Source organism: Rattus rattus, chromosome X (assembly GCF_011064425.1).
Source record: "Rattus rattus isolate New Zealand chromosome X, Rrattus_CSIRO_v1, whole genome shotgun sequence".
Classification (NCBI taxonomy): Eukaryota; Metazoa; Chordata; class Mammalia; order Rodentia; family Muridae; genus Rattus; species Rattus rattus.
In genome coordinates this window covers 128,297,508-128,314,289 of record NC_046172.1, presented here as the reverse complement: position 1 = coordinate 128,314,289, position 16,782 = coordinate 128,297,508, and the positions used below count along the sequence as shown (strand labels likewise).

The 16,782-nt window shown below is 47.2% G+C and overlaps 2 protein-coding genes across 2 annotated transcripts; both read right to left on the bottom strand.

The window, feature by feature from the left end:
* Positions 1-265: 265 nt before the first annotated feature.
* Gdi1 (GDP dissociation inhibitor 1) lies at positions 266-6,771 on the bottom strand. The gene is made up of 11 exons (XM_032889322.1): positions 6,582-6,771; positions 5,340-5,447; positions 5,081-5,180; positions 4,809-4,943; positions 4,200-4,398; positions 3,814-3,945; positions 2,905-3,004; positions 1,923-2,094; positions 1,503-1,647; positions 1,346-1,400; positions 266-1,251 (listed from the first exon to the last, which is right to left on the bottom strand). Exons 1-11 carry the CDS (start codon positions 6,624-6,626, stop codon positions 1,099-1,101), a joined length of 1,344 nt encoding a protein of 447 aa, XP_032745213.1. The 5' UTR covers positions 6,627-6,771; the 3' UTR covers positions 266-1,098.
* Positions 6,772-7,318: 547 nt separating this feature from the next.
* Positions 7,319-14,942, bottom strand: Atp6ap1 (ATPase H+ transporting accessory protein 1). The gene is made up of 10 exons (XM_032889321.1): positions 14,273-14,942; positions 13,849-13,975; positions 11,775-11,849; positions 11,325-11,518; positions 10,728-10,768; positions 10,062-10,147; positions 9,491-9,729; positions 8,735-8,782; positions 8,418-8,646; positions 7,319-8,205 (listed from the first exon to the last, which is right to left on the bottom strand). The coding sequence occupies exons 1-10, from the start codon at positions 14,413-14,415 to the stop codon at positions 7,996-7,998; spliced, it is 1,392 nt and encodes a 463-aa protein (XP_032745212.1). The 5' UTR covers positions 14,416-14,942; the 3' UTR covers positions 7,319-7,995.
* Between the last annotated feature and the right edge of the window lie 1,840 nt (positions 14,943-16,782).

Sequence of the window (16,782 nt, the reverse complement as noted above, 5' to 3'; positions counted from 1 at the left end):
ATGGTTACCTGAAAAGTGCTTTTACCCATTGAACCATCTCACCTGTGCTATTCTGCCTGAGAGAGATCAGTATAGCCTTGAACCCAAACCTCCACATCTAACTGCCTTCTCTCTGATTTACTAGTAAACAATGACCCATCCAACACCAGCTGATCTACTAAACCTGCATTGATCTGTGAGGATACAACTCTTAATTCCAGAAGATAAATTGCCACTGTCCTGCAAAACAACCCAACCTTTAAGCAAAGAACCTGAAGATCCAGACTTAGGTTTCAATAACTTTATTGGGAGGTTTTTGTATTCTGTGAAATACACTAGAGGTTGGGGAAGGGTTCACATTCACTTTGCAAGGTAAGGGTTTCCCACCACTAAAGGAAAAGGCATGGGGCAGGGCACACTGGGGTTTGGATCCACTTTCCTACCTCCTTCTGCTTTGCTCACATTACTTTTTCTCAGTGAACACAATACAAAAGAAATTCAAAACAGACCAACCTCCAGAGGGGGTCACATCTAAACCTTCTCCCAGCCCAGGCTTTGCCAGGGCTGGGAGAGGCCAGGGTAGCTCACTCTACAGCCCTAGGCTGCACAGAAAGGCTGAGGGCTCAGACAGGTACTCCAAAGTTAATAAATTAGAATAAATTATAAGGAGAAGGAATGCAATTTTGTGCTGGGAGGGTCCCTTCTCTCCAACACATAAGAGTTGGGGGAGGAGATGGGGTATCTCCAAAGGCCACTACATTTGGGACTAAGAGCAGTGGGGGTTAGAGTCAGTTTTTCCTCCACTCCTTCCCAAACAGCAAAATTGGGGGCACACACACACACACACACACACACACACACACACACACTCTTCCACTTTCCATAGAACAAGGACAGATCAAGAAAGAGGATACTATCCAACTCCCATCTCCCAAACCATCACTAAGGTTAAGGATATGGTCAGTGAATCAAATCAATTAAGGTGGGTGATTGGAATGTGGTGGGGGAAGCAGAAGATGCTGGAAACAGGGATGCCCAGCCATACCATCTCCCCTGCCCTAGAGAAGGACACACAAGTTGGGGAGAGGGGAACAGGGGCTGGAGGAGGGGAGTCAGCAATCACTGATCGGCTTCTCCAAAGACATCATTCTGTTTGCGCTTCATGTTCTCAAAATCAAAGGCAGAACCAGCCATGCGTTTGTAGATATCTTTGATGTCATTGCAGGTTGTCTCAAAATGTGTGGTAGCATCATAGGAGCAGGAACAGAACACCTGTAAATAGGCAGAACCCCAGGATTCACAGAAGTCAGGCAGAGGATCTTGGGTAGACAGCAAGAACCAGGACTGACAGGGACAGCCTTTTTACCTGACTCTCTGAACCGTCATCAATGGGCTCATATAAATCACTGATAGCCACAAACCTGAGGGGTAAATGGAAGAAAAGAAGAAGAGAAAAGTCTCATAATGGGACTTGCCCATTCCTAGTCCCCAGCCTCCCCATCAAGTTTGGCTCAGCCTCTCACTTTTGGTCAATAGGTTCCAACAGCTCCAATGCAGGCTCAACCTCCTTTTCTGGTTCTGCAGTCTCTACGGTGGTGCTGGCAATGGCGATGTATTTGCCTTGTGCGGCCACATTGTGTGCATAGGAGATCATGCACACATAGATGTCTGACCACAGGAAGCCACTTGGTTAACATGTACCAGAGGAAATAGCCACACAAAAAGGTAGTTCCTACAGGCTAGACAGATATCTGGACCACAAGCCCCTGCCCTCAACCAAACATGTAAACAGCATCCAAACTGTCATTCTCATGAAGAAGGTAAGTGCCCTGGCCATCCAATCCCCAGATATATTCTGTAACAAAATATCACAAGAATCCCCAAGATTTCTTGTGAGAAGAGAGGCATAACAACAGAAGGGAGTCCCTTATAGCCTGGCCTACCTGACTTCCTGTTGACCTGATTCTGAGGGATGATAATTTGGCAGGAATTGGCATCATTGGTATTCTTGATGGGGTGGCTGAGGATGCAGATGATGCGAATAACCTGGCCAGCCTTTCGCACACGGTCTGGGATGTAGCTGGGGTCACAGATCAGCTGCTTGCAGCGGGCCACCTGTGAAGGTAGCAGAAGCTTTTGCACCTGTTGGATGATTCCCTTGTCCCAGGTAGTGTTAAGCTGAGCCAAAAGTAAAGCCAGGCAGCTCTGAGCTGTCAACACTGTCCCTCCTGTATGTAGTACATAACCCTTTCCTTGAAGCTCAGAGAGATCAGTCCTCACATACAGGGATAGATAACCCTATTGCTGAAACACAATGATCACAAAAACTTTTTTTTCTGTTGCCAGGGTTTTTACTTGAGAGTGTTTGGCCCGAAAACTCAGCACCCCAAGGCTGAAGGATAGTTGGGGGTTGGGGGATAGGCATACCTCTCAGTTGGTAGAGGCTTGCTATCATGCATAAAGCCCCGGCTAGATTCAGCAATGCATAAACCAGGTATCTTGACACACACCTGTAATTCGGCATCAAGAAGGTGGAAGCACAAGGATTAAAAGTTCATCTTCAGTTATATACACGATTTGAGGCCAGCCTGGGATACAGGACACCCTTTCCAAAAGAATACATTCAGGATTACAAAGTATGTGACTTCTGAAGGATACTTCTTGATTAATTTAGATCCATCTGCCTTGGCCTCCCAAGTACTAGGAATACAGTTGTGTGCCACTACACCTTGTAGTTTGAAGGATATTTCTTGCCAACAGGAATAACTATGTAGAGTTTTATTGACCACCCAGGCTTTAGCTATAAGGTTCTCAGGGTTAAGCAGAAACAAACTCACAAGTAATAAGGTTCCCTAAGAACATAGCTCTGAAAAAGACCAAATCTTACCCAAACCATGGTAATACAAATGCACAGGGCAGGCTTACCTCTCCCTCAGATTTTACACCCACCACCTTGCCATTCTCCATGATGATGTCATCCACTGGTTTGTTCAGCATGTATGTTCCCCCATAGATGGCACTCAATCTGTAGTAAGAAAAATGATGGGGAAGTCTTCTCAGAAATGTGGGGACCAATTCTACTGTACCCTCCTCACCCCACCAGTGGGGTAGAGAACACAGGTAGACAGAGTTTAACTCCAACTGTTTCAGGTGTCCCTCCCATAAACTTAGGGCCCATACTGACATATTCCTTCCTCTCTGGTGTTTCTGTCCATATTGTTCTGCAAAGGGTCAACAGAAGGTAGCATGAAGAAGTAGCTCCACATAGAAACAGCCCAGGAGTCAAGAATAAAGAACTCTCTGTAAGAGATTCAAACTCCAGGGAAGCCCAGACTCAAGGTTCCGGGGTCCTAGACTTAGTCCTGGTACTACCAAGAACTGGGGGAAGCTATGCTCATGGTGACCTACTTCTTTACTTTGTATTTCCACCTACTTTTAAAATTATATATATACACACACACACATACACACGTGTGTGTTTTGTTTACGTGTATATCTGTACACCACATGCATGCCTGGTGCTTATGAAGGCCAGATGGAGGTTATGAATTCCCTAAAACTGGAATTATAGATGGTTGTGAACTACCATGTATATTGGTATTGGAATTGAACCTGGGTCCTCGGTGTAAACAAGTGCTCTTATCTGCTGAGCCATCTCTCCAACCTCTACTCTGCACTTTAATGCACTAGGGCTATGCCCCCATTACCCAGGGATACAGTAATATACATGAAAATTAGATGGGAAAGTAGGAGATGCCACAAAAATATTCAAGGTAATTTCCATTCTTGGCCTTGTCTTACCAGTAATGCTAGCTGAAAAAGACAGATCCTCACCTGGCAAAGCCCTGAGGCAGCTCGCCCAGGCCATAGAGTGGGTACAAATATGGGCTCTTGCCATACCGGGCCAGGGACTCACTGTACAACTTGATGCGGTTAATAGTCTCAAGACATGGCTGATCCAGGTAACTACGGAAAAAGAACCAGGGAATATGCTTTGATAGCAGCACCCTTGTTCATTTACAAAGACACCAGCCAGCCTTCCCACCACCCTTTGTGACCTGGCAAAGATGTGGGTCAAATGGAGAGGGATGGAAATGGAACAGGTGAGCCTGGAGCTGAGTACAAGTGACATGCAGGGTGGGCAGTAGGTACAATAGGCAGGTGTGGAGAGGGTGTGAGCCAGACAAGGGGCTCCCATCACCAGCCAGCTTTCCCCTCACTCATCAGTGCGGTAGAGCGCCAGGGCATGGCCAGTGAAATCAATGACATCTTGGCCCAGGTCAAACTTCCGGTAGACATCACGCATGATGGTGGTCTGCGGGTCAACACCCTCAAAGGTTTTGGGGTCATTCTCATCAAAGTTTGCCACAAACACCAAAAATTTTCGGAAGCGTCGTTTTTCAAACATGCCCATCAGATCTGAAAGAAAGGTATTGAAAGATCATTTGCATTACTCGGACATAGAGCTCCTCTTTCTAACAGAGCAGGCCAGGAAAATTGGTGCCTTGGCTCCCACCAGAACTCTCTTATGCAACACTGCTCCACCTTTCTTGGTCTCAATTTTCCTATTTGTAGGAAGAGACCCTCCCAGCTCCACTTAGGGCAAGTAGGCCCTTTGACAAAAAAGAATCCTCTTCTGTGAACTTCCTTTCTGGCAACTTGCCAAGATTGGTAGCACTGTCCAATAAAGAAACTATAAAGCAAGGGGCCTCTAGGACTACACGGAGCTAAGATTAGGTTTATGCAAAGAGGAGCCTTTTGCCCAACTGTCCTGAAAACAGTTTGTCCCCTCCAGCCCCATTCTTCTGCTTAAGGAGACTCATACTCACTAGAAGCCAAGGCCTCAGTCTCAGTAGATGGCACTTTGTAGATCTTGCCCCCTTTGTATACAAAGCTGCCCTCTACCACCTTGAAGTCCAGATAACGAGTCACTTCTGTATATAGTAGCATCTTTACCAGCTGACCTGTGTCCAAAGGGAGTAAGGGTGTGTTTTCCTTCAAAAAACTCTCAGTAGTGTGACTGATCATATTCTGGAGATTGAACACCCCATCCCCCATCTTCCTACTCGCCACCCCCATCGCCCTTTTTAATCTCCCTCACCATTGGCCATGAGGAATTTGGGGATCAAGTCAACATTCCAGTCTCGGCCCCGGCCCATTGATTCAGGGGGCCCTTCCAGCAACTGAAAGCGCTTATATAGCTGTAAGCAGGACAGGAAAGAAAGACAAATGTCAAGGACTAGCTTCCCTTCCCCACTCTCCTGCCTGGGACCTGAGAACTACTTCCTCCCTTTACACCTATGTGGGAGACTAACAAGGGGTCTGGGTCTAAGCCCAAGTCTGAGAATAAGAAATCTTACCTCCTCAAGGGGTGTGATGGAAGAGCTCTCACCCCCATAGTAGGGGTTTCGGTCCATGTGCAACACCTTCTTTCCATTCACAGACATGATGCCAGACAGGATGCATTCCTGGGGAAAGAGTGGCATTGGCAGCTATACCTCATCTACCCTCCAACGAGCATCTCTGATTTGTCCCTGCCTCATGCCCACTACAAAATTCATAATGCAAAGTCCTGCCTCTTTCCAGTGCCTAAAACTGGGGAGGGGAAGATAGCTTCATATGACGTTTCCTTTATAACCCTGCTGAGTAAACTACTAGAGCATTAAAGGAGGCTTGGGGGACAGAACTTACAGTTCTTCTAGCATCAACAAGCCAAAAGTATCTACCTGCTCTGAGCTCACAAAAAGACAAGACAATGAGCCTACAGAAGAAACAATTCAAAGGCTCTTTGAAAGATAAGGCCAAGTCCTTGAAATCCCAGGCTCCACCCTGCTCCTCCTTTTAAGGGCAGGAGCCCCTGACTCTCTTCTGGCTGTGTATCCACTGCTCTAGGCTCAGGGTTCAAACGAAAAAGATTTGTGCAGGGGGTGGGGAGGGGAGGGAGGGGACGACGGGGACACGGACACTCTCACCAGTCACTGTCACTAACCCAAGGACAAAGGCTGAGGTCTCCATGGGAAACCGAATTGGGGTAGAGGGAACGCGGTCACTAACACCCCCTCCCTACACACACACCACACACACACACACACTCACTCACTCACTCCCGCTGTTTCTGGAACATTCCATGGGTTCCCTATCCCTCCCAAAAGGCAGAGAGGCAGGATGAGGGCCCACCCTTGAAAAGCCCCCATATCTGTATCTTCATACTTCATGCCCTAGTGTGATCACAAGATGGTAAAAGATGCTAATCAATGACTTGAGCAGGTGATGAGTGCAGGCGAAGGGTGGGGTTGGATGCAACGAGTCCAGTGTGTGTGAGGGGGGTGAGTTTTCCACCTCAGTGACACAGATAGGGAAGATGAGGGGTCCGTGGTTAAGATCTAGGGTGCTGGAATACTGGCCAAAGTGGGGCCCTCTACGAAGAATTGCGAACTGGCATCAACACTCTAGGATGAGGTAGTGGGGTGGGCATGGGCTTTTCCAGGGCTGGAGGCAGGAACGCAATGATGGGAGGATGGGTCGGGTAACCCGGACTCTGCATCACTGCGGGGTGGGGGATGGCATGATGCAGGGCTACGAGCGCCTGAGGTGGCACTTACGGTAAGACCTGTCCCCAGCACAATCACATCGTATTCCTCATCCATGGTCAGGCCTTGGTACCAGCGCCCGCTCTTCTTCTCCTCCTCCTCCTTCACCTCAGCAGCTGCTACCACTGCCTCTAGTGTTGCTGTTGCTGCTGCCGCCGCCGCCGCTGCCGCCGCACTGAACCAAAGATGGCGTCTATCGGTCGTCTCCCGATCCCTACGCAGCGTCAATGAGTCCCTCTCCCTCCTCTGGCCAAGCCACGCCCAACCAAAGCCACCATTTCCTCGCTTGTTTTCTAGGAGGGGTTCTGGCACCTGGGTCCCAGCACCAGAATGATTGCAGGGGTTAACGCGGCTCTCCGTGAGCCCAGAGAAATACGGGGCGGGGCAGGCCGGCGGCAGGTGCTACGTCTACCGAAGGATCCTTGCGCGGGAGCTGCGCGCGCCCCGCCCCGCCCCGCGCGCTCCCGTACCGCCCCCTGGGAGAAACAGAAAGGCATGGAAGCCCTGAAGTGTGTTGTTGCAGCTGGCCCTAGCGCTGGGAGAGCTACCATTGTCAGGATTCCTCCCATGGCGAGGAAAAGTAACAAGCCCCTCTTCTCCGGCTTGTAAGGTATCGGCTTACCAAAGACCCCTCCCACCCTTCCTCTCTCATTTCTTTTGCCTGACAGGACTACATCTAAGCAGTTCTTCCCTTCAGTCAAGAACAAATCTACTTGTCCAGTGTAGAAATAAGTGGCTGGAGCCCAACACATGGCAACACGTCTTTATTTTATTAGGAATGAAACAACAGAGCACCCCCCACACACCCACCCACACCCACACACATACTTCTGGCTTCTTGACAGGCAATCCTTGTGAGAACAAACCAGAAACCCAATGAGCACACTTTGTTCTCCAGTTCTCGTGGTGATTTCTTCCTTCTCAGGTCACAGAAATAAACCCCAGTGTACCGCTCATTCTTAACCCCCACCCGCCAAAAAAAAACCCATAAAGGCTAAGCTGGACAGTTAACTAGCCTTTCCACACCTCTCAAATTAAGGGACCTCAAGTTCATGGCTATTGCTGGAAAGCTCCATAAAGCTTGGGGAGTGAGTATTTACTACACAAAAGCACTATAAACAACACGAAATAATAGCAGAGGGGCAAGAATAAATAAGGAGAAAGGGAAAGGGGGGGACCCTAGAATTAAGGTCCCTTCCCCTCTTGATGAAGCCTGGAAGATTTATCTATGAAGAATACACTTTGTTGGTAGAAGTGGGGGATAGCCTCAGGGAAGTCCCTGTCCAGGAAAGAGGAAGCAAGACAGGTTGAGGGTGGTGTATGTAGGGTTCATGCTATAGTAGGAAGAGGACAAACCTTTCCATCCACTGTGTCACAAAATAGAAACCTAGACACCAATACTCCCTCAATCCCTCTCTGGTATATGTCACACAATCTGGGTCAAAGTGATGGTGGGGCCCTTGTGGTCATCAAAGCGATCCATGGTCTTTAGGCTGAGTATCATGTGCAGACCATAGGTGAATATGAAAAGCATGAAGAGGGTGGTGAGCAGCCCCATCCAGATGCCCGGAGAGAAGAAGCCAGCACAGTCGCTAGCATAGGAGAACTGTTCACCAGTCACATTGAAGGCTTGGATCTAGGAGATACATAGACATGGATCAGATGGGACCACAAGGTTCTACAAACAGTTCAGTGCTGGAATGCTGGAATCAATGAATAGTTATACCTTCAGAGACTATACAAGGATGGAACTCTCTTGGCTACATGCTCAAACCATGCAGAGATTCTCTGGGCCCTTTTTCCCGCCCCTTATTGCCACCAGCTTGGGGCCCATCACCCTTTCAATACCTGGAAGTTATGAAGAGTCATCTGCCAGAGGGAGGGCACGTTGGTCACAAGGAGACTGCCTTTCTTGCTCAGACTGCTGACGTACTCACAGTGGAAAGAATAGATACTAGGTCCTGTGACTTGGGAAACATTGAAATGGGCAACAGAGCCATTGCTGTGGATTTCAAGTCGTTCCATGGTAAACCAATATCGGGCAGATACTGGGTAGAAGCGACTAGCCAGAATGAACCTGGGAGGTGGGGGTTGCAGAGATGTCAGATGAACAAAATAGAGTGAAGACACACCAGCCCAGCCAAACTTCAGCCAACAGAACTTACTTGAATGTCACTGTTGCACCAAAGAGTGGTTCATAGGTCAGTGAAAGCCTATGGGACAAGGCACAGGAGTACTGTCAGGCTCTAGAAGGACCTTAAGAAGATCCTGATCAGGTTGGCTCCAACCTAAGCAACCCTAGATCCATCCTTACAGCCAGCCAGCTGTCAATACAGTGTCCCCATTTACCATATGGGAAAACTAAGGCTCCAGTCATAACCAAATTAGGAGCAGTTGGAGCACAATTAGGTCTTACATCTCCAGCTTAGGATTCCTTACTCTGGTTTTCCTGAGTCCTGTAGGCCTCCTTGGGATCATTTAGCTGCCAGCTGAGATTTCAAGGGTAGAAGACCTAGAACTGGTTTTAACAGTTGGTCTGGTATTTGCCTACATGCAGTCCAAGGGGTTGGGTTCAAAGAAGGGCCAGGGTCCCAAGGGATTGTGTGGTGTTCAGGACCCAACAACCAAGACATAAAAAGCACGAAAAGCCAAAATCCTAAGAGGATCCTCTCAGTAAATATCCCAGCAACATCGCCTGGGATACTGTGATATCCATCTCCTGGTGAACACACCACACAAAGACCTTTCTCACCCCAAACATATATCTATATACCTACACACACACACACACACACACACACACACACACACACACACACACACACACACACACACACACATCCATCCCACATCCTTGTCCTGTACTGGGCTCACAGTAGCAGGGAAACCATATATGACAGGATAACCCTTTTTTCCCTTACATGGCAAAGGAGTCATTCCAGAAGGAGCCGGTCAAGTTAAGATTCTCCACACCAAAGGTGAGGGAGGTCAAGTCTTTCCATTCGTCTTTGTATGCCACAGAGAAGTTTTGTGCCCAAAACAGGATCCTTGGGGCAGTGTCATTGTAACTCACAGGAGGATGGATCGCAGGTGATGCCACCTGAGTCTGAAGCAGCTGGCGACCTAGACCCCCAGCCACCATGGCTACATCACGGGCCACCTGCAGAAACATTCAACAAGCCTTCTCTCAACAGCCCTAAAAACAAAACCTAATCCACTGGATTGGTATTCCTTCCACAGTGGGTACCCTGTATACCATCTGAAAGTCCCTAGCCCTGATATTCCATCTCCCTAAACTAATAATCACACTGTCCAAGTGGCATAAACAAATTGGAAAAAAGACACTATGGATGGAGGAAGCAATCCTCTGTCCATTAATCCCCCAAACTGGAGGCTCCTGAGAGATCCTGTCTATGGCATACCCCTCCATCGCCAGTCACACTCACCACAATGCCTCTCACCCCTATCCCCCACTACTAGAAGAATACATACTCTAGAAGGGCGGACTGCAGTAAGAGCCGCGGTATAAGGAACATCTTCAGACTCGAGTGTGCTCAGTACCTGTCCGATGACCTCATCTGAAGAGTGACAAGAGAACAGAGAGCCAAGTCATTGGGTAGCTTGCTTAAAGAAATACTACCCATTGTCTGCTTCAGAGACCTTCTAGACTATGAGAATTCAGTGATGTTAGTTTCCACTGAGGACCTCTAAAAACAGCTATTTCTCCTTCTACACACTCTGCCAGTCTCTCTGGGGACAACTATGGTCTCTGTCATTGGCTCTCTGATGGCAAGCTTAACCTAAGTAAAACAAAACTTATAGTAATATAGAGAACTCCATATCTAACTCCCTTTCCATGCACATGGACTGTCCTTTACCACAAAGATAAACCCTCCTAATTGTTTTTGCATGTTACTTGTCTATTAAATACAGAGAGACTCATTAGACTTGTGCAAAAACTAGATTTTGGGGCTCTTGCACAGGGGATCATAAGGTACTTGGACACCTCTGTCAGGTGGTGCTGGCTATAGAAGAACATATATGCAAGCAGTCAACCACTCTGAGAAACAGGAGGGTATCCTTGCAGTGAGGAGAAACCAGCTGTTTTCCTGGCCCAAGGGCAAAATGGGGACACAAATCATCCAGTAACATACTTACCATTACCTGTAAGGACCTCCCTGGGCGCCATCAGACCGGAGCTATGGATAAAAAAAGTGAGAGGCCCACAGGTTGCTCTGTTCTCAAATACAAACAGCTTGCCTGGAACAGTTCTCTGAAACTCACTACTTTTTTCTTAGCCCTTCCAGCATCTCCCTTCCCAGCAGTCCCACTTACTAAGCCTGTGGCCTTCACCTGTTGCTCTGACAGTCACGCAGAGGCTTAGCTCAACAGCAGCTATCCCCACCTCCACAGCTCTATTTGCTTCAGTACCCCTGCCTGGAATCCCATTCCCTTTTCTGGTCTTTGTAAGTATGTCCACAGTCCTATAAAGTGGGCATTGTTGGTGAAGAAGTTTTCTCTAAGTAGGAACAATGTCTGTCTCATCTCTGGAGGCCCAATAGACCTAACTCAGTGGTGGATACTTTTAAGTCACAACCTCTTCTTGGCATACAAGGAACTTGCTGTAAGAGTCTTAAGGTGGTGAATAGGGATACTGTCACCTTTGACTGAACTCTGCCACCAACAGAGCTCAGGATCTTACCCCTATCTGAGGTGCAAGGCTAGGGGCTGGAGGCCGTCCCACCTAGGCTGTACCTGGCTGTGTAGGGCAGACGGATGAGCAGCAGGGCAGGAAGGCTGGCATTGAGCTTCAGCTCCTTTAGGGTAGCTAGATCCACATGCAAGGGACTAGCCCCAAGCTTCTCCTGTAGGTAGGTGGTCAGAGTGCTGATTGCATACCAATCCACAGCAGGAAGCACCAGTGAGGAGGGGGCCAAGTCCAGGGCATTCTGATGGTAAGGAAGACGTGGAAGACAAAGTGAGCCAGGGATCAGTGGACCTTATAATAATCCCTTAAAGCCTCACCTGGAAAGCCACACCCCATAGGGATTAGATTTCACAACAGGTCAGAAAGTAAATGTCCCACATCTCCAGGCCTTGACAGTCACATCCCAAGCCCTCTACCCTCAAAGCCTCTGGCCCTCTCTCTGGGAGAGAGAGCACAGAATGTATTATCTTTCCTTTTGGCTATGAGTAGACCCTTACCTCCAGGTTAGAAAAGGCACTGTCCTGTTTATTTCCAAACACACCACCGTATGCTGTGAAATCCTCAATGCTTAGCTAAAAGGGAAGCAGAAGAAATGTCTTAGGAGGCTACACAAAGAACAAGGGGCCAGGACATGGAGGGGCGAATTCTCAGGGATAACAAAAGAGTGAACCATCAGGACTTATGGTGTGAGTGAGTGGAAGGCTTATTCTTTCTCCCCAGCACTCTGATGGCATGACGACAAGATATAGAAAGTAGCCATAGGGTTGGGAGATTTATGGACAGCTAGTTTTTGATAACCTACAAAACAAGGGTCAGGCAGCAAGAAGAGCTGGGGAGGAAAAGGGAAGTTAGAGAAGAGGAAGAGGACAACAAAGGACATTTACTGCATGTCTCCTAAGAGGGAAGTAGAAGTCAGAGCCAATGAACTTCTATACAGTCTGGGCAGGATCCTTTTCAAAGGAAGAAGTCCTTGCCCTACCATTGTTGGTGGGAGTTAGGAGAGAGGAAGACATTGGAACACAATGGAGGAAGCAGACTTCTGATCTCTCAGGACCCTGGTAATGCCAATCTCATGCCCTTCTCTCTACTGTCTAAAAGTGTTTTATTCCTCCTTCCCTCAACCCCCAGCTAGCTTCCTCTGGCTTCTCCCAGTTAGGCCCAGAGGCAGTCTTAACCAGCTTCCCTAAACTCATTGTGTTTAGTATACATAATCCCAGCCTCCTTTCCTAGCCTCCTCTCCTAGATTCTGTGCTACGTATGCAAGGCTTTCCTACCTTTAGACCAACCGAAACCCTTGTGGCATTTCCTCCATCTCTATGTGACCTAGCAGATCATCTCCTAACCTTTCAATCACATACTAGGCTCCCGTCACACAAGCACCCCCTAGAACTCAATTAGAGCACTCCCTTGCCCAGGGCCTTTACATGTTCTCCTGCCAGTAATGCCCATCCTCAAAAGCCATGATTCCTTCCTGCCAATAAGATGCCAAAGACCCTGCCTAATCTCACTGTCATCTGAAACAGTGTCCTTTATTGTGTTGCCTTAGCCTACTCCTTTCTCTAGACTAACAAGACTGGTAGCATACCATGTGCTAACTTAGCTCTTAACTACTTGCCTTCACAAGAATGTCTACTTCCAAACACATAGCAAGCACTCCACCACTGTCAAAAGAAGGAAATGCCCTAAGATTGAGAGAGTGTGGCTAGATGATTTATGTAGATTACTTCTCTCAGACTCCTGATATAGGTGGATATCTTCATTTTGCACTTATGGAAAAGTATGGTTTACAAAGATTATTCCATATGACCAAAGGTTGAAAAGTGGTAGGACAGAGTTCTGGTCTGACCTGTTATTTACCACCTTCTGAAAGGACTGTCAACCAGCACAATTACTAACACCAGCAACAGAGGGAGGCCACAAACATAAAGAGCCAGCCAGGCTACTAAGGAGGAAGGGACAAGCAGAGACTTGACATCCTCTTGAACAATAATTTTATGCTACACTAGAACCTTTTCATAGTCTACTCCTGTTAGTGCAGATACCTGGATTGAAAGAAAAATAGAATGCTGGCTCAGCACAAAACTGGGGGACAGCTCTGATACCCCCAAGCTGGAAGTAGTTTGTTGTGCAATTCACAATTCAGCAATTCATTTTACCTCTTTAACATTACTTTCCTTAGCAGTTAAACCAAGATAATGATATCAGTTGAATAGAATATATATACCAGGCTAAATAAAGGGTCATTTTCCAGTTACACACCTTGGGCAAGTCACCAATCTTCCCTCAAAATAAATCTTCTCATCTGTGAAACTGAGTAGTAATTCCCACCACGCTACAGGACATCAGAAAGTAATGCTTAGTACTAGGTAGATATCTGGTCTTTAATCCTTTGCTTCCTTAAAGGTCCCTTCTGTTGCTGTGGGTCTACTCTTCTCACTGAGGCTTCTCCTACATATCTTCCTAAAAATCTAGCCACACCTACCTACAGGTGGGACCTATGAAACAGGCAGTGGGGGTGGGGTGGGGTCTGCTTCCTGTGGACAAAGACATAGCAGGCTAGGGCAGACTCACCTTGTCCTGCAGGAACAGCAATACATTGCGGGGGCCCAGCTCCAGGGCAGGGTCTAAGTAGGTAGAAAGCTGCATATCGCTGGTAATATGACCCTCATGTGTGTCAGCCACAGGAGCCCAGAGGTCCCTGGAAGTGGACAGAAAAAGAATTGTCAGACCTGATTTCATTGCTTGAGATCCTAAGCTTTGGGTTCCCGGCTTCACGTGCGAAGCCTTGAGATCTGAATGCTCGCCATCATGGAGCAAACCCCTGAATAAAAAGTCTCCATCTGGGCCTCGAAGCCTCTGGCCAAGGACAGCCCTGGAATTCAGCAAGGGCGACTCATCCACAGCGGCGCACCGCATGGCACTCCCGAACCCAACCTGGCCTGATTCAACTCACCCAGGCCGGCCAGCCCAACCAGACCTGGCCCTGCCCGCTCACCGGTCACTCGACCACAGTACCAGTGGCACCTGCTGCTCCGCAGCCACTGCTGCCGCCACTGCCACCAACGACAGAAGCAGCCACAGGACCGGAGCCTGCCGTGTCCCGGTTCGTATCCGAGATACCACTGTTGCCGCCATCATAGCCCCAGCCTTCAGTGCCTGTGCCGCTGCAGATCAGATGACCGTCACCTCCGCCCAAGCCCCGCCCCATCAATCTGGGAAGGGGCCTTCTCACATACTCACCTATGATTGGGCCAGAAGGGTGGCAGTCATGACCATTTCTTTTCACTGGTTGGCTGTACGTGTTTCCAGTCACGCACGCTCCTTGTGAGAAAGGAGGCGAGACCGAGCGCTACCCACTGCTACCTGGATCAGACAGGCTGGTTGGTTCTACGGTACCCCATGCCTTTTTGTTTTCGTTCTTTTTGCTTAAAATCGCGATACTGAAGTCTTTGTTTCTAAAGATAGACCCTTCCTCTGGCACAGTAGAAAATGCACTCCCTTAGAATGAGAAAAGGGCCCACCGTACCATCAGGGGAACACCAGCTAGCAGTTAAAATGGGCAGGATGGAGGAGTCTAGAGAACAGATGCAGTATCAGAAAAGAGCGGGGAAACCCACTCTTCTGGCAGCCGGGTCTGAAGAACAACATAAGTACCAATGTCCGTGTCATTTGCCATTAAAAGGCAGGTAATATGGTCAGAGCAGAACACTTTGTTTCTTTTTATTTAGCATCACTTGACAACTTCGGCAAGGGCAATTCCACTGTAAATTAGGGGTGACTCCAAGGGGAGAATTATCCTTCCTTGTGATTTGCCTTAGAGGAAGGACTGACAGCTAGAGTGACAAAATGGAAGTCGCCATCACAAACGCATGTAGAGACTTTTCTGGGTTTTGTTTTATTTGGTTGGTTTGGTTTGGAAACAGGGTTATGGTATGAACAAAATCACTTTGTAAACCTCAGCCTTTCTAGTGCTAGGATTACAGCAGTGAGCCACCAAACCTGCCTACATTTCTGTGCCATTTTTATTAGTCTGCCGATTATCTTTACAGATAAGTTCATTCCTACAGCACTGCAAAAGAAAGGAAAGAAGGAAGGAAGGAAGGAAGGAAGGAAGGAAGGAAGGAAGGAAGGAAGACTACAACCAAATCTTGAACTCTAACATATAAGCTGATTAATCTAAGGCAGTAGTTCTCAACCTATGGGTCATGACCCTGAACGACCCATTCACAGGAGTTGTATATCAGCTATCAAAACTAGCAAAATTAAAATTAAAGTTGTAACATAGCAATGAAAATAATTTTATGGCTGGGGTCACCATAATATAAGGAACTGTATTATAGGATTGCAGCAGTGAAAAACACTGATTTAGGAGGAAGTGAACTGATGTCAAGCTACAAAGATCGGTGTGTGATTAAACACATATGCTAAATTTCTAAAACAGAATCTAGGCAGTGGTATGTACAAATTTTTATCTTTTTGCTTTGTTTTGGTGGTACTGGGAATTGAGCCTAGAGCTTCCTGTGTGCCACTCATAAATTTTATAACTGAGCTACTCCAGGGCTTAAGAGCACCAGCTGATCTTCCAGAGGACCTAGGTTCAATTCCCAGCACTCACATGACATCTCCCAACTGTTGATAATTCCAGTTCCAGAGGATTTGACACCTTCACACATGTGGACAAAACACCAATGTACATGAAATAAACATTTTTTTAAATTGTAGTAAGATAACTGAACTACTCCCCCAATTCATGTATGTTTTTTATAGTGGTCTATGTATTGTTAAAATAGTATTTACCCCAAATTCATGTCCCCCTCTAAGTTGTACATACATCTTAATTTGGAAACAGGGTTTTTGCACATGTAATCAATTTATAATAAACTCATACTGACATACTGACAGCTAATGTCACAATATGGAAGGATGAGTCATAACCCAATGGCTGGTCATAAAGAGATAAATGTATTTACCTACTTTTTGTTTATTTGTGATGGGCTCATATAGCCCGGGGTGGCCTCGAAATCACTACATAGGCAATAATGACTTAGAACTCCTGATTCTCCTGTTTCCACCTCTTCTAAATGCCACCATGCTAAGCAAAAAAGGGAAACATAGAGGCAGACAGGGAAGAAAGCCATATAAAGAAAGACTGCAGTGATGTAGCTACATGCCAAGGATACACAACCAGGAAAGGAAAAGCAGGAACCAATTCTCTCCTAGATCCTTCAGAGCAAACTTAGCTCCATCAAAACCCTGATTTGTGACTTGTAGCCTAGAAAATTATCAGAAAGAATTCTGTTTTGTTTTAAGATGTCTAGTTTGTGGTAATTTGCTACAGCACCCTAGGGAACTAATACACTATTTATTTGGTCTATCTCACAGGAAGAAAATATAAGAAGGGTGTTAAAGAGTGTTTGTTGGGGAAAATGTGTTTGTTAGATTAGCAAGGTGGTGCATCAGGTATGGGTGCTTGCACCCCAAACCTCACAACCTAAGTTCAATCAC

Bases quoted from the DNA above. Each gene is read 5' to 3' on its own strand.
- Atp6ap1 (XM_032889321.1), bottom strand. From the start codon at position 14,415: ATGATGGCGGCAACAGTGGTATCTCGGATACGAACCGGGACACGGCAG. The intron at 8,783-9,490 runs GTAAGGGAAAAA...CTTGTCCCATAG, and splicing joins TGGAATGACTCCTTTGCCAT to GCTTTCACTGACCTATGAAC. The intron at 8,647-8,734 runs GTAAGTTCTGTT...CCCACCTCCCAG, and splicing joins GGTGCAACAGTGACATTCAA to GTTCATTCTGGCTAGTCGCT.
- Gdi1 (XM_032889322.1), bottom strand. From the start codon at position 6,626: ATGGATGAGGAATACGATGTGATTGTGCTGGGGACAGGTCTTACC. The intron at 3,005-3,813 runs GTGAGGATCTGT...TTCTTACTACAG, and splicing joins CTGCCTCAGGGCTTTGCCAG to ATTGAGTGCCATCTATGGGG. The intron at 1,252-1,345 runs GTAAAAAGGCTG...GCCTATTTACAG, and splicing joins ATGACGGTTCAGAGAGTCAG to GTGTTCTGTTCCTGCTCCTA.